Source organism: Armigeres subalbatus, chromosome 3 (assembly GCF_024139115.2).
Source record: "Armigeres subalbatus isolate Guangzhou_Male chromosome 3, GZ_Asu_2, whole genome shotgun sequence".
NCBI lineage: Eukaryota > Metazoa > Arthropoda > Insecta > Diptera > Culicidae > Armigeres > Armigeres subalbatus.
Window position 1 is genome coordinate 104,863,637 of NC_085141.1, and position 17,980 is coordinate 104,881,616.

Consider the following 17,980-nt stretch of genomic DNA (forward strand, 5'->3'; position numbering starts at 1 on the left):
CTCCAGACCTACTTGTGCCCCCCCCCCAGAAAATTTTGAAAAGTAATTCCAACTTAGTCAGTTTTTATTTCATTTACATATTTCCTACATATTTCTTAATTTTGAATATGAATTCTATAAACATATTTTTTGTTGCGTTATCACATCTATGACCATTTGTTCAGCAAAGCATCGAAATATTTAAGTTGGACCCCCGGGAACATTTTCTCGATTTTTAAGCTAAAATCAATGCCGCTTCTAATTCAGTTGCTAGCTTAAAATAATAAACTTGTTCTGCATTTGTTTGACTAGTATCCTGGTCGCAGAAACATTAAAACATGATTGTATTAAGATATAAATATTTCTGTTCTATTAAACTACCATCCGCTTCAAAAAAGACTGAAGCAACTACATCATAATGAGCACATGTACACAAATCCGGTCAATTAAATTTCGAAATTTCGAAAATCTTCGAGTTAATCGCAAGGTATGCCGCAAAACAGTTGATCAAATTCCTATGGAGCTTTTTGCTCTCGCTATATAATTCTGGCACAGAAAGATATAAAATTATAAAACTTAAGAATCTTTGTTACAATGACAGAAAAATCAACAACGCATTCCATTGAAAGTATTAGGACAAAACTTAGGCAACCTTCGCACTCACAAAAGAGATTGCATTAAAGAAATATTTTTATAATCCTCAAAAGCTCTTGTTCCATTTAATTTTTTGGCGATTTCATAAGGATCATCGGAAAACTCTTTTGTGCCTTCTTTAGTTAGAATTTGTTTTTTAGGATAAAAAAATTAGATTTAGAAACCAGTTCGTATCAGAAAACATTTCTTTTGCAGCACAATTCAGATCGATTTGGTTGCTTCTCAAGTCTCTTTGATTTTTGCAGAGAAATCTCTCACCTATTCAGAAAACCATAATAAAGCCTCCTTCCAGGATTCCAAATTTGTGTTCATCGGTACTTAACTATTTCAGCACATAGCATACATTTTGGAATTGCATGAGTACTTATATTGATTATGACAAAATTTCGTGGAATTTATTCCACATCTAAAGAGTTTCAAAAATTTCAAGTTTCAAAAAAATTTTAGATCTTTGTGCGTTAAGTAATCATGGAAATGCTTGAAAACTTTCAGAAATATACTCATATCGAATTTCATTTATAGATAATTCGAAGAAGATTCTTGAATCTTAGATTACACACTTATCCACATTTAGTAACATGGAGAAGACAACTTGACACAGGCACAGCGTATCGAAGCAATCACAGCATCATTGGAAATCAATTGTATTATTCGCGATTTTTTTAATGTTACTTCTAGGACGAATGAGCGATAAACTTAGTCAAAAAATTTCTATTGCAATCCATGCGCACAGTGTTTAAATCACCTTTGAAAATTACATCCTACCAGCTGGTGCCATGGCCCCCCCTAGACCAAGACTCTAGTTACGCCTATGCCCTTTTGAGTGAACCCATTTAGATCATTTAAACTGGTTTTACACTAATTCAATTAAATAATTCGATTTTTCCTTTTCCACTTCCCCCAGTGTCCCTTACCCTAGATATTGTTTTCAACGTTTTTATTTAAATTTCACTGCATTTCTTTTTGGTATGTTTATGAGGCGTGAGTAAGTTTTATTAGCTACAAGGAAGATCGTAAAAAAATAGATTTTTAAAGCCTACTTGATTTTTATAGTGGAAGTTAAGTGAAAATTATTTTGAGTGTAATCATGATAGCAAAAAACTGTGAAGCAACTCCGTTCAAAAGTGTGCGTCTATTATACTTACTATGATGAAATATTATCATTTTCAACTACATTCATAACGATTGTTGTTGATTGTAGCATTCAGTACATACATGCTTTGACGCGCCATTTTCATGTAATTTACACCATTTTCAAATGCCTCGGAAAAAAAATTGCGGGCTCGAAATTTGGTTTAGTTTGAAAATATATGATGTAACTAGTAGCCATGCGATTTTCAGCGGGTAAATTGTTTTCTGACCTTTCTGTATGAAAACCATAAGAAATGAGTAAATTTCGAAATAAGCCCAAATTCAACTTCATAAGCTCAGGGTGAACATTTTATGAAATTGTGATACAATGAATGCAATTGATAATTGATTATGTTATCTTTGAAATGATTCAAAAACAAATTTGTAGGATATTGCAAAGATATCATACTTCAAATTTATATATTATCAATGGTATAAAAACAGTTTTCATGTCAACTTCAAAGGGCACAACATCGTCAATTTGACTTAACCAGAGTTATTTACAATGTTCCATTACCCGTATAATGCGAGCCTAATATTTCAAAAATAAAATACATCATTTTGAAAAATGACCTTTTGGACCCTCTTTCGAAAACAGACATCGTGCGGCACTTTTTGAACGTCGGATAGGCCCGTTCTGGCATACAACATCTTGGCACTATTAGACAACAATCAGACCATCGAAAGAAATCCCGGCTCCGGACGACCGACGACCCTGAGTGACAAAAAGCTCCAAAGAAAGCTGGAGACCGAGGAAAAAGTGGCTACATCGCTGCGTGCGCTTAGCCGGGAGGTTGGAGAACCGTCCAAACAGTAGAGTAGCCTACCTGTCAAACCGTTTGGAAGGATTCATGACCGTGAGATTCTTGTTTGAATTTTTCATTGTCTTTTATCGGTACACACGCACTACACTTAAAGTAGAAGGGAGCAATCGAAAGCACTGAAGAATAGAACTTAAAGATCGCAAACGAGCGACAAGTATGAATTTTTTACTTAATAGAAGGTGAAAGTGTGCAAAGGGCCATCAGAGAACAATATTGATTGAAACCTGTCGAACCTTCCATGGGAAATATATCAAAATTAATCGCATGTTTTTTTTTAATGACCATCTTAAAAAAATCTATTTTTTTTTCGAAACCAAACATTAAAAGCTATCCTTAGGGAAAATTGAAAAATAAAATGAAGGGGTAAATCCTAGGAAATGAGAAAGAATTTCGGAATATTTCATTAAGAAACACAGAGAAACCATGATTTTTTTGGGAATCAAATGCAATAGAAATATTTACGCCACCGCCGGTTAAATTGACTTTCGGCGTGACGACGAAAACGCCGCCACCGCCGCCGAACAAAATTGTGACCGGAAAATAAAATGCTAGAGATTTTTTTTTTTCAGGATCTAGAAAATCTGTAACTGATTCGAAAAAGATTTACAGATTTTGCTCAGTTAGCATGTCGGGAAGTCGATATCTTTCTTAACAGATTCCTAGCAAAAGCACCCTGAACAATTGTTCGCCTTCCGTGAAGTGGTTCTATTTTCAGAAAGCGGTAAGTTGCACGGATGCACGTACGGTAGCAGTTTCAGGGAGCGCCACAAATTACGAAACGTTTAGAGGGGGAGGCGGGTTGAGCGGAGTGTGACGACTCATACAAAATTTCCAGATGCCTTATACTAAAAGTGTGACATAGGGGGGAGGGGGTTGAAAATGCCCAATTTTGCGTTACGTAAGTAATGGATCTTCCCTTATCGGGTCGTACCACATGAGGAATCGAAGCGCATATCTTACGAACTTTCTTCGAACGATTCCTATTCGGGCGATTCAACTGGCATGGAATGCTCTCCATATGACAGCATTCGACCCCAAAATTTACCGAACAATAGACGGTTCTGTTCTGAGCAGGGATTGAATTCGAAAGAGAATGAAGAAGACTGTATACATATACGATATCTGGCATCCATGAGAGACTTTTTTCTCAAGCTGTTATGATGAAGCACTGATTTGGAGGCCTATACCGTTTATACTGCCGTGAATCGCATATTTGTCCCATATGAATAGGAAACCCAGCAAAGATGGGACAGATATGCGATTCACGGCAGTATACTCCATGATAAATTTCTTTTGAAGAGCTCCAAACGCGGGGCGCACTGGTTCTGATGATGCATTTCAACTTGGCTTCAACACATAATGAGCGAAAACAAAGCGAAAATCATTTGCGATTCGATTCGATTCGAATCTGTTTTTTCGAACATTTATACAAGTTTGATAAATTTGTTATCCTGGCTTGTTATGATTCGGAACAGTTTTTGCCTTTCTTTTATCGTTGTTCGTTATCTATTGAGAGCGATTTCTGCAAACCCTGGTTCTGAGACATAATGAATCACGGAACTCATCACCAGTTTTGAACACGAAGTCGAATTGTCGAATGGGTCTGGGGATGATGTCTTTGTAGTAATGTCCGGAAAGGATATAGTCGAAGATGATCGGCTTGTTCTTATACTGGTATGCAATATGTTACATTTTTCGACATTGAGGCACAACAAGTCACGCAAACACAAATCATCGACAGTACGTACCATCTTTTGGTGCTCCAAACAGGCAGCCCTGTCGTATTTTATTATTTTATAAATTTCTGTAATATCTGTATAAATTAAGCGACAATTGACAGGAAAGAACAGCGAGATATCGCTTATGAAAATCGAGAAAAGCAGTGGACCAAAGTTACTGCCCTGCGGAACTCCCGAACTGTGTTGTGTTGCAGAATATTTCCGACTCTAAACTCGAAACTAGCGGTTCACCAGACAGGATTGAAACCAATGCACAGAGCTTGATAAAACGCCGAGTTTTTCCAGCGAGAAGAATAGTATGATTCACTATGACGCCTTCAGATTCATATACACAGCATCAATTCCGTCTTCAGATTTATACAAACCATACAAAATGTTAGAAAAACCTTATTGCTCGAAATTTATGTAGTTTTCACAGCAGGGAAACAGTGACTTCCGTACATTCTTTTTCCCAACAGGAAATTCTGCGATAAAAAAGGATATCTCATTTGTCTCCTTTCGTGTAGATTAAGGATTTGTAAGAACTATGGATTCAAAAAAATCTCAAGATATTCTGGAGAGTTTAGGTCATGCCGGTCGAAAGGATCTGAGCTGCATAATATGAACAATTGGATATCCGGAGAATATGTGAAATCTGGAACATCCGTAAACCTAACTTAACTAACCTAAGATAATGAAAAGATGAGCCAGCCCAGAGCTGCAAGACTCCATAAAAAAGATAAATACCTACAAAAATAGAAAAAAATCCCGTAACCTTAAATACTGATCGGCTTTTTTCGTGCAGTGTAGAAGATAAGAACGAAGTATTTTGCCACTCCTGGGAAACCAAAACGATGGTCTAGGGTTACTGCTCCTGGACTTCATCTCATAGCTCCGATATTCATCAAAAAAAAAACAATGCAACGAAAAGTAATTTGATTTGTTTCTTATTATTGTGATTTTTTCCAACAGTGAGTACGCACGTTAATAAAAAGAAGCGCATGCTAACAAAAAGAATTGGTGCTATATTTATTTGTTTCGCGATGAGATGAATATATGTTAAGGGAGACGGAAAACGGAACAGTTTCCCTATAGACTGTTCCAGAAACTATAAGCACACTGAAAAGTAGTCGGCAAATTGAAATGTATGTCATGTTCAATGAAAATTTTGATGCATCCTATAGATAATATCCATTTAACAAATGTGATGTATTTTTTCTGAATATTTTTCGTTAAATTTAGACAATATGGTTCTATTTTGGGCCAGAAAAATTGCTTTGCATAAATTCACCATTTTTAGGGTGCCTTTTTTGAAAAATCACCTAGTAAAAAACGTGAAGCTATTATATCAGTTGAATTTACATTGGAAGTGTATAGGAATGTTAGTCTTGACGTCTAGAAGTGGTTGCAAATATTTTGCGAAGGTTAAAAAACCTTGAAAAGTGCAAGACTTTATCTTGGTAAATAATATAAAATGATACCAGCTATTATCAAATAACTTTGGCGTATATCCTAGAAATTCCTAGTCATAAGCCAACACTGAATAAATAAAGCTAAAAATATGTTAAATAAGTGAAAACGAGAGCTTGATATTTATTTGACATTTATTTCAAATGCCTCAAACTCTCCTTCGGTTGCAATATTAAAGTTTTTGAAACTGGTCCTGCTTGATAAATAAATATAATGACAATTTGCAATGGATAAAATATGACTTATATTCCTATAAACTTGTATATTTATATAAACTTGTAAAAAAAATGAAAAAAAGTTCGAAATATTTAGAAAAACCAAGTGAGCTTATAATTTCTGGAACAGTCTATACAGTTTTCCGCTAGCAGTTATGGCTGCCAGCTTTCCTGCGGGTTAGTCTCTGATACATTTGTGTAGTTCACTGCACCCACTGCTCCGAGCATTCTGACCAATGTGGAATATAAGGTGCTGATTAAGTGAAGTCAAGCCTTCTTTTGTACCACATTGATCAAAATGCTCGAACAATGGGTGCGGTTGACCTACACAAACGTTAAATCAGAGACTAACCCGCAGGAAAGCTGGCGGCCATTACCGCTCGTGGAAAACTGGACATACAGTGCAGCACCATTAGCCAAAGGTATGTCGAACTAATGATCACAATCGAAGAAGCTTCATTGAACTCCTTGAAGCAAAGTGAATTTTCACTTGGGCTACTGTGGCTACGACAATTACATGTTGAGGCATCTTGAGGAAGAAATTTCGAAGAAAAAATCAACGCGAAGGTAGTGAAATACCAAGGCATATGGATGAAAATCACTTTCATGAACCAAGAGATGAAACGATGGCTGTTTACCAGTTCCTAGGACCGTGGAGTGGATACAAATTAAATCTAATGGCTTCTGTTCACACTACTAACGATAAAGGGCGATAACAACGATAAAGGGCTTCTTGCGCGAAGAACTACCATTTGAGGAATATTTACATAAGGTGAATTCCCGCTAAATCCATAGCATACGGCTCGTATATATTCGAATACGTGCCCCCCACATCATTGGCTCGTAGCACGCATCACACTGGAATCATTTGAAATGCGATTATTTTGCGTTCGGTGCTTCGTTTTCGAATCTGCCAAGATTAAGCTGAATAGTAGTTATCCGTAGTAAAAATAGAGGAAAATAAATGCTAAACATTGTACAGCATCAAAGCGTACCTAACTCGCTGGATTGAAAAAAAGGCTAGAAAATTCCCTAGAAAAAACCGGAAAATTGGAAAATTTGAAAAAACATTGAAAAAGCAATTTTTCCATTAAAAAAACAAATTTTCAATTTCGGCGTGCGAATGTTATCCTAACAACATACATCACATCACAAAAAAACACCACGTGAATATCAAATATGAAAAAACCGATTTGTTGTGAGAATCAATTTCTATGCGTTTGCATGCGATAAATAAATATTGGACGGGAGAAAGTCATATTCAACCCAAATAGAATCAGTTGACGGATGAAACAAGAATCGATTCCGGTGCCAATATTAGGGAACATGAAAACACTATCATGTGGCATGATTTCGAAGTATAATTGAACCGATTAAGACCCTTTTGTCGATTCAGCTAAAATAAGCCCCAAGAAGACAAGTTATCAGAATATGGCATAACTTTTGAAAGTATGATATGTCACCAATTCATCAAAATTGGAATCAGAACCGGTTCCGGCACCCATGTCAACCAATAGAGTATAAGGAATATCTTCAGAAATACCAGCAGTACCAATAGTTCTCGGGTACTTATTCAAAAGGACGTATGTGATTTTGTAAACAAAGATTCCAACGTCGATTTGTCCAATCTGATGGCTCTCCCACGCAAACCGACACCACTAACAGGTAGCTGAAGTCTTCCCCTACCTGTCTGTGGTAATGGGATGGGAGTGCTATCAGATTGGACGAATCGACGTTTGAACCTTTGTTTACAAAATCACATACGTCCTTTTGAATAAGTACCCGAGAGTTGTCCATTCCACAAACAGAAAAACAAAAGCAGTAGTGACATGTCCATCCTGCGGTTGAAGAAGTCATCAGATCAGACAATTGAGCAATGCTCGAAACACGTCGACGTTCAATGAAAGCATAGACATAGGAGACAAATCTATGTGATTGACGACTGTAGAAGCAGAATTTTCAGCATTCGACAGCGTCAAGCGTTTCAAGGTATCCAAATTACACATCCTAGGCTTGCAATAATCGATTTCCAGGACATGATGAAATGGTTCGACTATCTCAAGGAACAACTATCAGTCACAGTGGCGTGAGCACTTACTGTTTCAAAAGCTAAAGGTGATACCGAACACAAGAAAAAACCCGAAGAAAACGTGAGTGTTATTTCATACGCAGCAGTAAAAGTCAAAGGTGTTTCTTGTCGAGTAACACATGACAATCAGCCGTATGGAAATAATAGAAATGTTCCATAAAATAAGTCTTCGTAAACCGTCTAAGACGAATTAAGTACTGTCCATTTAATTCCATCAGTTAATTTTCGTTATCTTTGCAGATACGTATTTCGACCACAACTGTGTGGTCGTCCTCAGTGTCTTGTACTCGAATCGACTTGAAGAAAACAATCGCAACTTACACTATTTATACTACGCTAGGTACCTAATCTAATCTTATTTGCCTACTTTTTTTACCTATACAGTAAATTACTTTATTGTTTAGGTAGAAACTTGAAGAGCCAAGAGCTGCCATTTCCCTGATCCTTATTCAACAGCGCTGTTTGTACCTGTCGGTGGAGGTACAAACAGCGCTGTTGAATAAGGATCAGGGAATCCGTCAACACACTCCGAGAGGCTCCAGGATGGCGGACAAGCATGCAGAGGACACCATTGCATCACCGAAACCATTCCTTAGCGTGGAGGAGAACTGGAGACTTTTAACAGAAAAGGAGCGATTCCTCTAGATTACAACTCTATTTTAGAGAGAAAAACCCAGAATAATCCACCTAGTGGTGATGGTGCCTTTCTCATGTACATATTTTTTTTTAACCATTTAATTTATTTGGTAGGCTCAGTCGTGTGTGACACTTTGCGGAGCCGCAATTCTTAACCCGCATAGAAATAAATCGTAGGCTGAACGGTTATTATTATACATTTTCTATTCCACGTTCGATCATCATTAACTGTATGATACATGTGAAATCATATGATTAATACATTTACCGACCTGATCATACAAAATTATTGTCGGATTATAGATGTTGCAATAATGATTACTAGAATGATGAATGAAAAATAATCTGTAGTAAAAGTATCATTAATCATATAATCTGGGTTGTTTTTTACACACGACTATGTTTTATTTTTATAGTGCAATAAATATATTTCTGTCAGCGGCAGTTGTTCGACTTGAGCCAACGGTCATAATTTTTTCTCAAAGTCGGCGGTAATACAAAAAAGTGAAAGTGAACGCGAAGGAAAATAACAATTGTATCCAGCTTTCCACGCTCGGTAATGGCGGCTTGTCGGTGTGCAAAAATCAATCGGTCGCTGTACTGTTTGACACTAGCTGGAGGAAAACTCACTGCCGAAAAAGGCCTTTTTCCCTCCCTCACCCAGGAACGCCAGTGGGCTTTCCTCCAGCTAGTGTCAAACAGTACAGTGACCAATTGATTTTTGCAGGATTAAAATACATGAAAGTGAAAACTTTATTATATCAAATCGTGAAATAAATCTAATTTTAAATATTTCTAGAAGCGTCCGTTTCCTCCCACATCAAGATGAAAACGTAAAATCGCCAACTAGGTTGGTGGTAAAACGGTGCCTGAACTGCGAGGATATGCCTACGAAGGTAAGAATCTTCTTTGATGAACCTTCTTTAATATATGTGGTGTGCGAAGAGTGAAATATCAAGACTTAACGTTGACCCAATAACTGAACGGTATCACAACAGACCGTGTCAGGATGCCGGAACTCTGATAGATACACTAATCCGTCAGCACAATGTATCCGATGTTCCCGTATTGCGTCACGACCAATTGTAATAAACTTTCAGCCAGTGTTCAACTATTGGGTTGCTGTCATTTGCCATTTATGTTGTATCCGGGATTGCAGCGCTATCCCAAATATATCAAATCCCTATCTTGTGTCTTACAGATTAGCGCACCCTGATACTTATAAATCATAGTCCGTAAGAAAGGAACCATCACCACTAAATGAATATTATTCTTTTTTTTTGTATAATTCACAGGCAAAACTGTTGAATAAACATCGGTACATAAAATATTCTAAAATCGCATGTTTTCTTAAATTAAATGTTTTCGTTAATTTGTAATAAAACATGTCGAATAAAAGTATATTGGAGGAACAGCTGAAATTTATGAAAAAAAAAACAAAGTAAGCTAAGAGTATATTCTTCCAAGAATTTAAATATATTAATGACAATCGTACCTAGAAAATAAGAAGAAAATGCTAAGAGGCAAATAATAAATAAAATAAAATAATAATAAATAAAATATATAAAACTAACTTTTATTCAATGAAATGAAAACCCGAATGTGAATATTACCTGTACGGTATTATGTGAAATAATATTATACATATTATAATGCAATAATCATACAATTGAACGCTTAACGTACAGCGATCAGTTCACATCAAAAGCAGAATCGTTAAGAAAAAACAAACGATTTAAAGTTTTTGTTGAATATAAGCATAAATCCAATAATCTCTAGAAACAAAAAATTAAGATAAACTGAAGAATCATGGTAAAATGTCTTCTCAAAAATATTTGAAAAAGTTGATGTTTTTGAATGGTAACGATACTTAACAACCCATTCAATGTATCATCCAAAATCAGATTATCATAAAGCCTATCCTAAATATCATACATGGTATGATTAACGTACGGTATTTCAAATGATTCCATTAACAATTCTACTTTAATTTTCAATACTCAAAAAATGATAGCTAGAAACATAATCGTATAATACCATTCTATTCGGGAAGTATGATAACTTTATAATTTGTATCATCTTATCATTAACAGTTAGTAGGGAAGGGACATAGACCATAATACTCGGGGTGACTCAAGGTTATAATTCAGGATGGACGGGGTAAGGATTTTGATTCAGGTTATTCCAGCTGCTCATCCGGGCGTTTGCGTTGGAGACGGTTTTGCATGGCGTCGTGCTCGATTTTGGTTCAGCAGGGAGCATCTTTCGGATGGCCAGGGCTTCGTGGTACCCGGAACAGAAGAACAGAATCGAACAAGAGAACAAAAACTGAGAAAGAGATAAACACGGGCATACTCATGTACATATTATAAAACAAGAAAACACATAAGAGTAACAAGAAAAGCTCATAAGAGAGGGAAAAATTGCACTTTAGGGAGATAGATTCAGTTATTTCCATCAATTCACATTTATTTGCGTTTATTTAAATGCATTGCCGCAGTTTAAAAAAAAATCGAATTTGATTTTTTTCCAAGGGGGGGGGATGTGGAAAAAATCAATATTTTTCTAATAACTCTGGAACACAAAGGCCGATTGGGCCAATTTTCAATAGCGAAAAATAAGGAAGGATTCCGCGTCGAATGCAACTTGTGCGAGTAAATCGGATAATGCAAAGTGCCAAAAAGTGTGTCTCACATTTTTGCCTTTCTCGTACAACTAAGTTGTACCGAAAGGCTATCATTTCACTCCAAATTCGAACTTATGATAGAAGTCCCGGAGACCCATAGTGTTATATACCATTCGACTCAGCTCGATGAGCTGAACAAATGTCTGTCTGTCCGTGTGTGTGTGTGTGTGTGTGTGTGTGTGTGTGTGTGTGTGTGTGTGTGTGTGTGTGTGTGTGTGTGTGTGTGTGTGTGTGTGTGTGTGTGTGTGTGTGTGTGTGTGTGTACAAAATGCCATAAAAAACATTAGCCAAATTTTCACATAGAAACTCTTAACCGATTTTCTTGCAACAAGTTGCATCCGACAGAGACTAAAACGCTGTTGATCACTATTGAGTTTCATAATAATTGCGAAATGCAAAAAATAGATAATATTAAAATAGTGATGAGACATAATCACATAGAACAATGATGTGTTATGAAAAATGCCTAGCATCTATGAATATTTTTAATGTTTATCCATGGCTTGCCCCCATTACGAGTTTCATCGTACTATAAAGATGCTCGTGTTGCGCACATTTAGGCGTAAGTATGCTCTTCGTTCAGTTTCATACTACTATGAAATTGTCCGAAAGTCAAAATTCGAACATAGGAAGTTCAAGAAACTTTTGGCAGCGCCATCTGTCGTCTACAAGTGTAAATTTTCTATCATAACATTAGACGGTGTAGCTGCTTTGCCTTTCTTGAACATCATCGAGGTGTAAGCGTAAAGGCTACATTTATTACCTTTTTGCGCGAGAAAGGCACCATCACCGCTAGGTGGATTAATCTGGGTTTTTATATACATACACACACATACATACATACAGACATCACTTCAATTCGTCGAGCTGAGTCGATTGGTATATAATAGGTCTCCGAGCCTTCTATCAGAATTCCTGTTTTGGTGCAATGCTATAGCCTTTACATATACTTAGTATACGAGAAAGGCAAAAAGAACACTTTAGAAGCTGGAGAAAACTGATGCCCCGATGAAAGCGCTACGGAGGTTGATCCCCAAAAAATGAGTTATACTCGGACGGGATAGATAGGTGAGATGAAGCTCAATAATGTCCAGTTCTGCAGCACGTGTATGGATCACCAGACAATGACAGTTCAAACCAACAGCTGTTCCGCACACGAGGGATATTGGAAAAGAATGATTCAGTCGGTCAAAGTTGCGCTAACTGAGCTGACTTGCAAGTGGAAGCTCGACGAAGAATCCTGGGCAACGTTTCCAGGTGAAGTTTTTAACAAAGTTCATCACTTAGGTGAAGTTGAAGCCAGCGCCAACATCTCAAATTTTAGACGATAATAAACACAGATTTTTCATTCAAATATAAACCTCACTAATACCAGCTAATTGTAAACAGTATCGTTATATTTTTTTTTCGGTGTAGTTTCGTGGTAGTGAGGAAAAAGAATTCAAAAAGTAACGGTAAATGCTTGAAATCAAGATACGATTTCAAAACGATTCTTACTCACTGACGAGTTTTTATCAATTGATAATCGATTCGTTTTGGGAACCGCAAGGTTTGTATATACAAAAAGTTGGTGAATATAACGGGGAAATGTAAAAAAACATTAGAATAATATTTTGAGTCAGCTGTTGAGGAAAACAAAACAAACACACGTAAATTGATCTAGAGTGCCGTGCTGCAAATCGTTCATTGTGACATTTTTAACACTCGGGCAAAGCTGGGTTCCTTTCGCTAGTATAATATAAAAATAAGTTTACATTTCCTTTGAGGCACTATAACTCAAAAACGGATGGACCGATTTGCATGATTCCCTAACTAATCGATTCGTCTTGGGGTCAACTATGTTTGTACTCACCAAGAGTTGATCAATTTTACGGGGAAAGTTGGAAAATTGTAAAAAAAAGCCACAAAGCTCGAACTGAAATCGATCTAGAGTGCGGGCCTGCAATCAACAAAAAGATTGACAGATCGAAAATAAAACTCGATCGAGATCGGTCTGGTTTGCCTAGTCTCTTTATATAAAAATGAGTCCTTTGAGGCAATATAACTCACGAACCGATGGACCGATTTCCATGATTCTCTCACTGACCGATTCGTCTTGAGGTCAACTCTTTTCATATGTATGAAAAGATAAAACATTCCACTGGAAAAATTGAACAAATGTAAAAATACTACGCTTTTATGAGTTCTGAATAAAACCATTAAGCTCGCAGTGAAATCGATCTAAAGAGCAACGACTTAACGATGGACATGTAGGACAAAGAAAGAATAACCCGAGCAAGATCGGGCAGTTTTGTCTAGTCTTTAAATATAAAAATGAGTTTGCATTTCCTTTGAGCCAATATAACTCAAGAACGGGTTGACCGATCTGTACCGGTTTCACACTAATCGTTTCGTCTTGGGATCCGATATGTTTGTATATATGGAAAAGCAATCGTGCTTGCACTTAAGTCGATCTAGAGTGCGGCGCTGCAATGAGCTCATCTATTGACAATTTGAACGCAAAAAATGCAAACCCGAGCAAGATTGGACGGGTTCTACTAGTTATAAAAGTGAGTTCACATTTTTTAAGGCAATATAACTCACTAAAGGATGGACCGATTTGCAAGATTTCCTCACTAAACGATTCGTCTTGGTTTCAGGTGTGTTTGTACATGCTACATGTTGATCAATTGAAAGTTAATGCTAAATGACTGACAGATCGAAAAAAAACCCGAGCGAGATTGGGCAGGTCCAGACCTAGAATCGTATCAACAGGCGCATTTTTCCCTGTCTGACTTCAATGGCATCAATGGAAAACCGCCTACATTGTTACATGTGCCATAGACGCTTATTGTGCTATTCTTCTGCAATTTGAGGCAATTGTTTATCGAATGATGAATTTAACCTTGCGTGGACTGGCTATAAAAGCATAACTTTTTTACAAGATTCTTGTTGAATAACTAGTTATCTACCCGATACAATCGAGTATAATGCAGAAATTCATATTTTTCTAAAATACAGACTTTGTACAATAAAGAACGCACTTCTGAAGGAAAATCAACGAAAATACATTCTTAAATGGGGAAATGATGCTAAAGGAACAAATTTGTTCAAATATTTCAGTTATATATAAACAAATAAATGCATGTAGAGGATTTTATTTTAATGATTCATCGATTTCACTTCATTTCTTCTTCGATATAGAGAATTATCACCGAACATTTCAATAGAAATTGATTGACATTACAAGAGTTGACCGTCATCAAAGTCATTATCATGGTAAAGTAACAGATTGAATTAGATTCCATATTTACTAGGATTGAACACAAGCGTCAAGCTGACAATTTGTCAGCCAAATAAAATAATGTAACACATCGTATCAAACCTTATCTCTTCGGACAAACTTATTGATCTCAACGAAATTATAATCCCTGCCTTCTGTCAACTCACTTAACTTTTGAAAGGAATGTAACATCGTTATCAAAATCACCTCTCTCCTGTCGACATAACTTCCAATGACTTCAACTCCACCTCGGTTTGCCCCAAATCAGACTCATCTGCATTTCAACACACTGCATGCATTCGCAATTATCTGCAGCTCAGTGGCATTCACAAGAAACAAATTATCCATAAAAATTCAACACACAGATCAATAAATTTGCACACCACCATCAAACATGGCACATTGCTGGAGCAAAGGAGTAAATTGTGAATGGTAGTGGCACTGCTTCCATCGGAAACCTCGCCAGGAAACGAAAAACCCAGCAATGTACTCTTCCTGTCGATGCAGCTGCTCGGGCCAAGGTCCCACGGTTTCCCACGAGGAGCACAGCCTGAAAAGCAGGATTTTTTTACCACCTGTTCCAGCTTCCTGTTTTATGATGATTTTTTTTTCTGTTCATACCCTTCTGCGCTGGTGTTGGTGGTGCTGTTCGTTTTTGTCTCTTCTTCGCAGCACCAACCACAATCTTCGTTACCGTTTCGTTGTTGTTGTCGCTCATTGAGAAATTCATAATAATTCTGTGCCGATTGACAGATATTTTTCGGGCATATCCATCCACCATCGCTCACTGTTGACATTCAATTTCACCAATACCAAGCATAACGTTCACTAGTTGGTAGTTATTTCTTAAGATCTATTCACTGGTATGCGTTGAAACCATTTCTTTTTGGTTCCAGGGATTTCTGATCTGCTCTGCCATTAAGAAGCTGGGGGAAGACCACAGAGGGTACCGTTCGGTGAAGAAAATCTCAGTATTGTTCCAGCACTTTCGACATTGATTTATCTCACTGCACTAGCTCCCCAACCAATAATACTGGAGATCACTCACTTGGCACTATTTTTCCAGTAGATTATGATTATTACAGTGGAATAGAAATGAAGCACAACTTACCTATTTTTATCTTTAATTGTTCTTCAACACGAACTTTGCGTGTGTCGTCAGCCATATTGAATCCATAACTAGTACTGCGAATGTGTGTACACAAAACAGCTCTGCGGCTGCTGCTACGCCGTTCGAATGACTGCCACTCGACACTGTATTCGTATGAAAACCGCGCACCTTCGGAGAAGCCGATCGAAACACTCACACAACCGCAGCAGGTAACTCACAAGAGTTTATTCATAAAAAAAATCTCGGTAGGTTTCTTTCTCGTCTTCACGGTACACGTTCCAGTACACTTTGATTCAGAAAATTTTCGAATAACACCAACACAACCAACGCATACACACTTACGACTGATCGAAATGTTGCACAATGAGTCCCGGTCACTCACTCACGCCGAGTTCCTGCACACAACGTGAGAGAGGACAGGATGTTAGTTTTGATTAAACTTCTTCTTTCCCTCTGTACCTTTTTGTTCTCTACTACTTTCGCTTCATCTTAGGCCTATTGTTGTTATTCATTCATCTTTTTTTCGAACATTTCAGCGCACTTTAAAGGTATTTTTTGGCCTTCTCTCATTCCATCACATCATCGACAAGGGCGATATGCGGTCACAGTCTGCCTTGGCAGTGCGAATATAACCTGTATTTGTTTTTTTTTCGTCGAGCTGTTTTTGCTTCAGCTTGGTCTCTTTCTTTTGAAGTCAGTAATTTTGCGCGAGCATACGTTGATGAAGCGTCAATTTCCTAATAGCCACTCACTGCTGGAGCACGTCCTCAATAACACCCGCGCACTTTCTCAATTGGTGCATCGGATGTTCATAAAACTGCATTCATTAATTTGAAGCCTGAAAGGGAAAAAGAAGAGAAATATGCAAATTAGTTCGATGCATCCATCCAAGACTTTGAACAGTGGTGCGATTTTAATTGATAAATAACTATGTAGTGAGTGGAGGATAGTAGTGGGATGCACACCTGAATATGCGGCGGTGGATATGAATCCAGTTCTCAATCGCACTTCTTTTTATTCAATCCCGTCCGACGCGCATTCGGCAGCCGAGATTTATGTATCTCATCGTTGGGGACGAACAAACGGCCCATCGCGGCACGCAAAATAAAACACAACCGACGACGCTGACGATGAAACACGAACTGAATCGAATGCGCTTATTGCTGCGTGCCCCCGCACTAGCGATGTGGTTGGTAGGCGAACGTGACGACGATGAACGAGGACGGAATCGTGCGCGATGCGATGTACCTACGATGAAGGTGAATGAGCAAGTAAAAAGCAACGATTTGCAACGCACTGTGAGCCCATTGCGATAATATATTGGTAAAAAAGCGACGGTAAAGTTATATATACGCAGCCGAAGTCATGGCATAATCACGAATGCTATTTCCTCGAATACTACCTGACCAGTAGATGGAAACAGATTTATATCCAGGACTTGTTATTCTTGTAAAAAACATTTACCATTAGTAGTCAAAATAACAAAAAATGTAACAAAATTTCTTCTAGTTTTAACAAAAAACTTTACTTTATATGTTATCAATTCTTTTAGTTTGCATTGAAACATGAATTATCGATGCACTTCGATAATCACACTTTTTTATAGTGAAAGTTATAGTTATAGTAGAAAGTGACAAGTGAGAAATGTGATATAAGGAGTGATAAAAATGAAAAGTGAAAAGATAGAAAGAAGGAGGGAGGAAAAATATACGGTAGGAAAGGAAAAAGAAGAATCAAGAAGAACAGAGGAAGAAAAAAGAAGAAAAAGAATGAAAAAAGAAGGAAGATGGAAGAAGGAAAAAAGAAGGACGAAGGAAGAATGAAGAAGGAGAGAAGACACAAGGATGCAAAAAAAGAAGGAAGCAAGTAACAGGGAATGGAAAAATAGAAAAGAGATAAGGAACAAATAAGAAAGAAATAAGTTAGAAAGAAGGAAGAAAAAAGGAAAAAAATAAGAAGGAAAGAGGAAAGAAAGGAAGAAGAAAGAAGGAAGAAAAGAGGAAGGAAAAAAGAAGAGATAACGAAGGATGAAAGAAGAAACAAGGAGGAGAGAAGCAAAAATGAATAAATGAATGAAGAAGGGAAAAAGAAGGAAGAAATAAAAAACAGGCAGAAAGAAAGGAAACAAGAAGAAAGAAAAAAAGAAGAGAGAAAGAATGAAGAAAGAGAGAAGAAAGAAAGAAGAAAGAAGGAAGAAAAAGAAGG

The 17,980-nt window shown here is 37.2% G+C and overlaps 1 protein-coding gene across 1 annotated transcript in view; it reads right to left on the reverse strand.

The window, feature by feature from the left end:
* LOC134225463 (GTPase-activating protein) overlaps nt 1–16,947 on the reverse strand; it is a 135,800-nt gene extending 118,853 nt beyond the window's left edge. Inside the window, exons 1-2 of the mRNA XM_062705556.1 lie at nt 16,741–16,947; nt 15,776–16,613 (exon numbers count right to left, since the gene is read on the reverse strand). Of these exons, the coding sequence (XP_062561540.1) occupies nt 15,776–15,830 (55 nt within the window). The 5' untranslated portion in view covers nt 15,831–16,613; nt 16,741–16,947. The remainder of the gene's footprint in view (nt 1–15,775; nt 16,614–16,740) is intronic.
* Between the last annotated feature and the right edge of the window lie 1,033 nt (nt 16,948–17,980).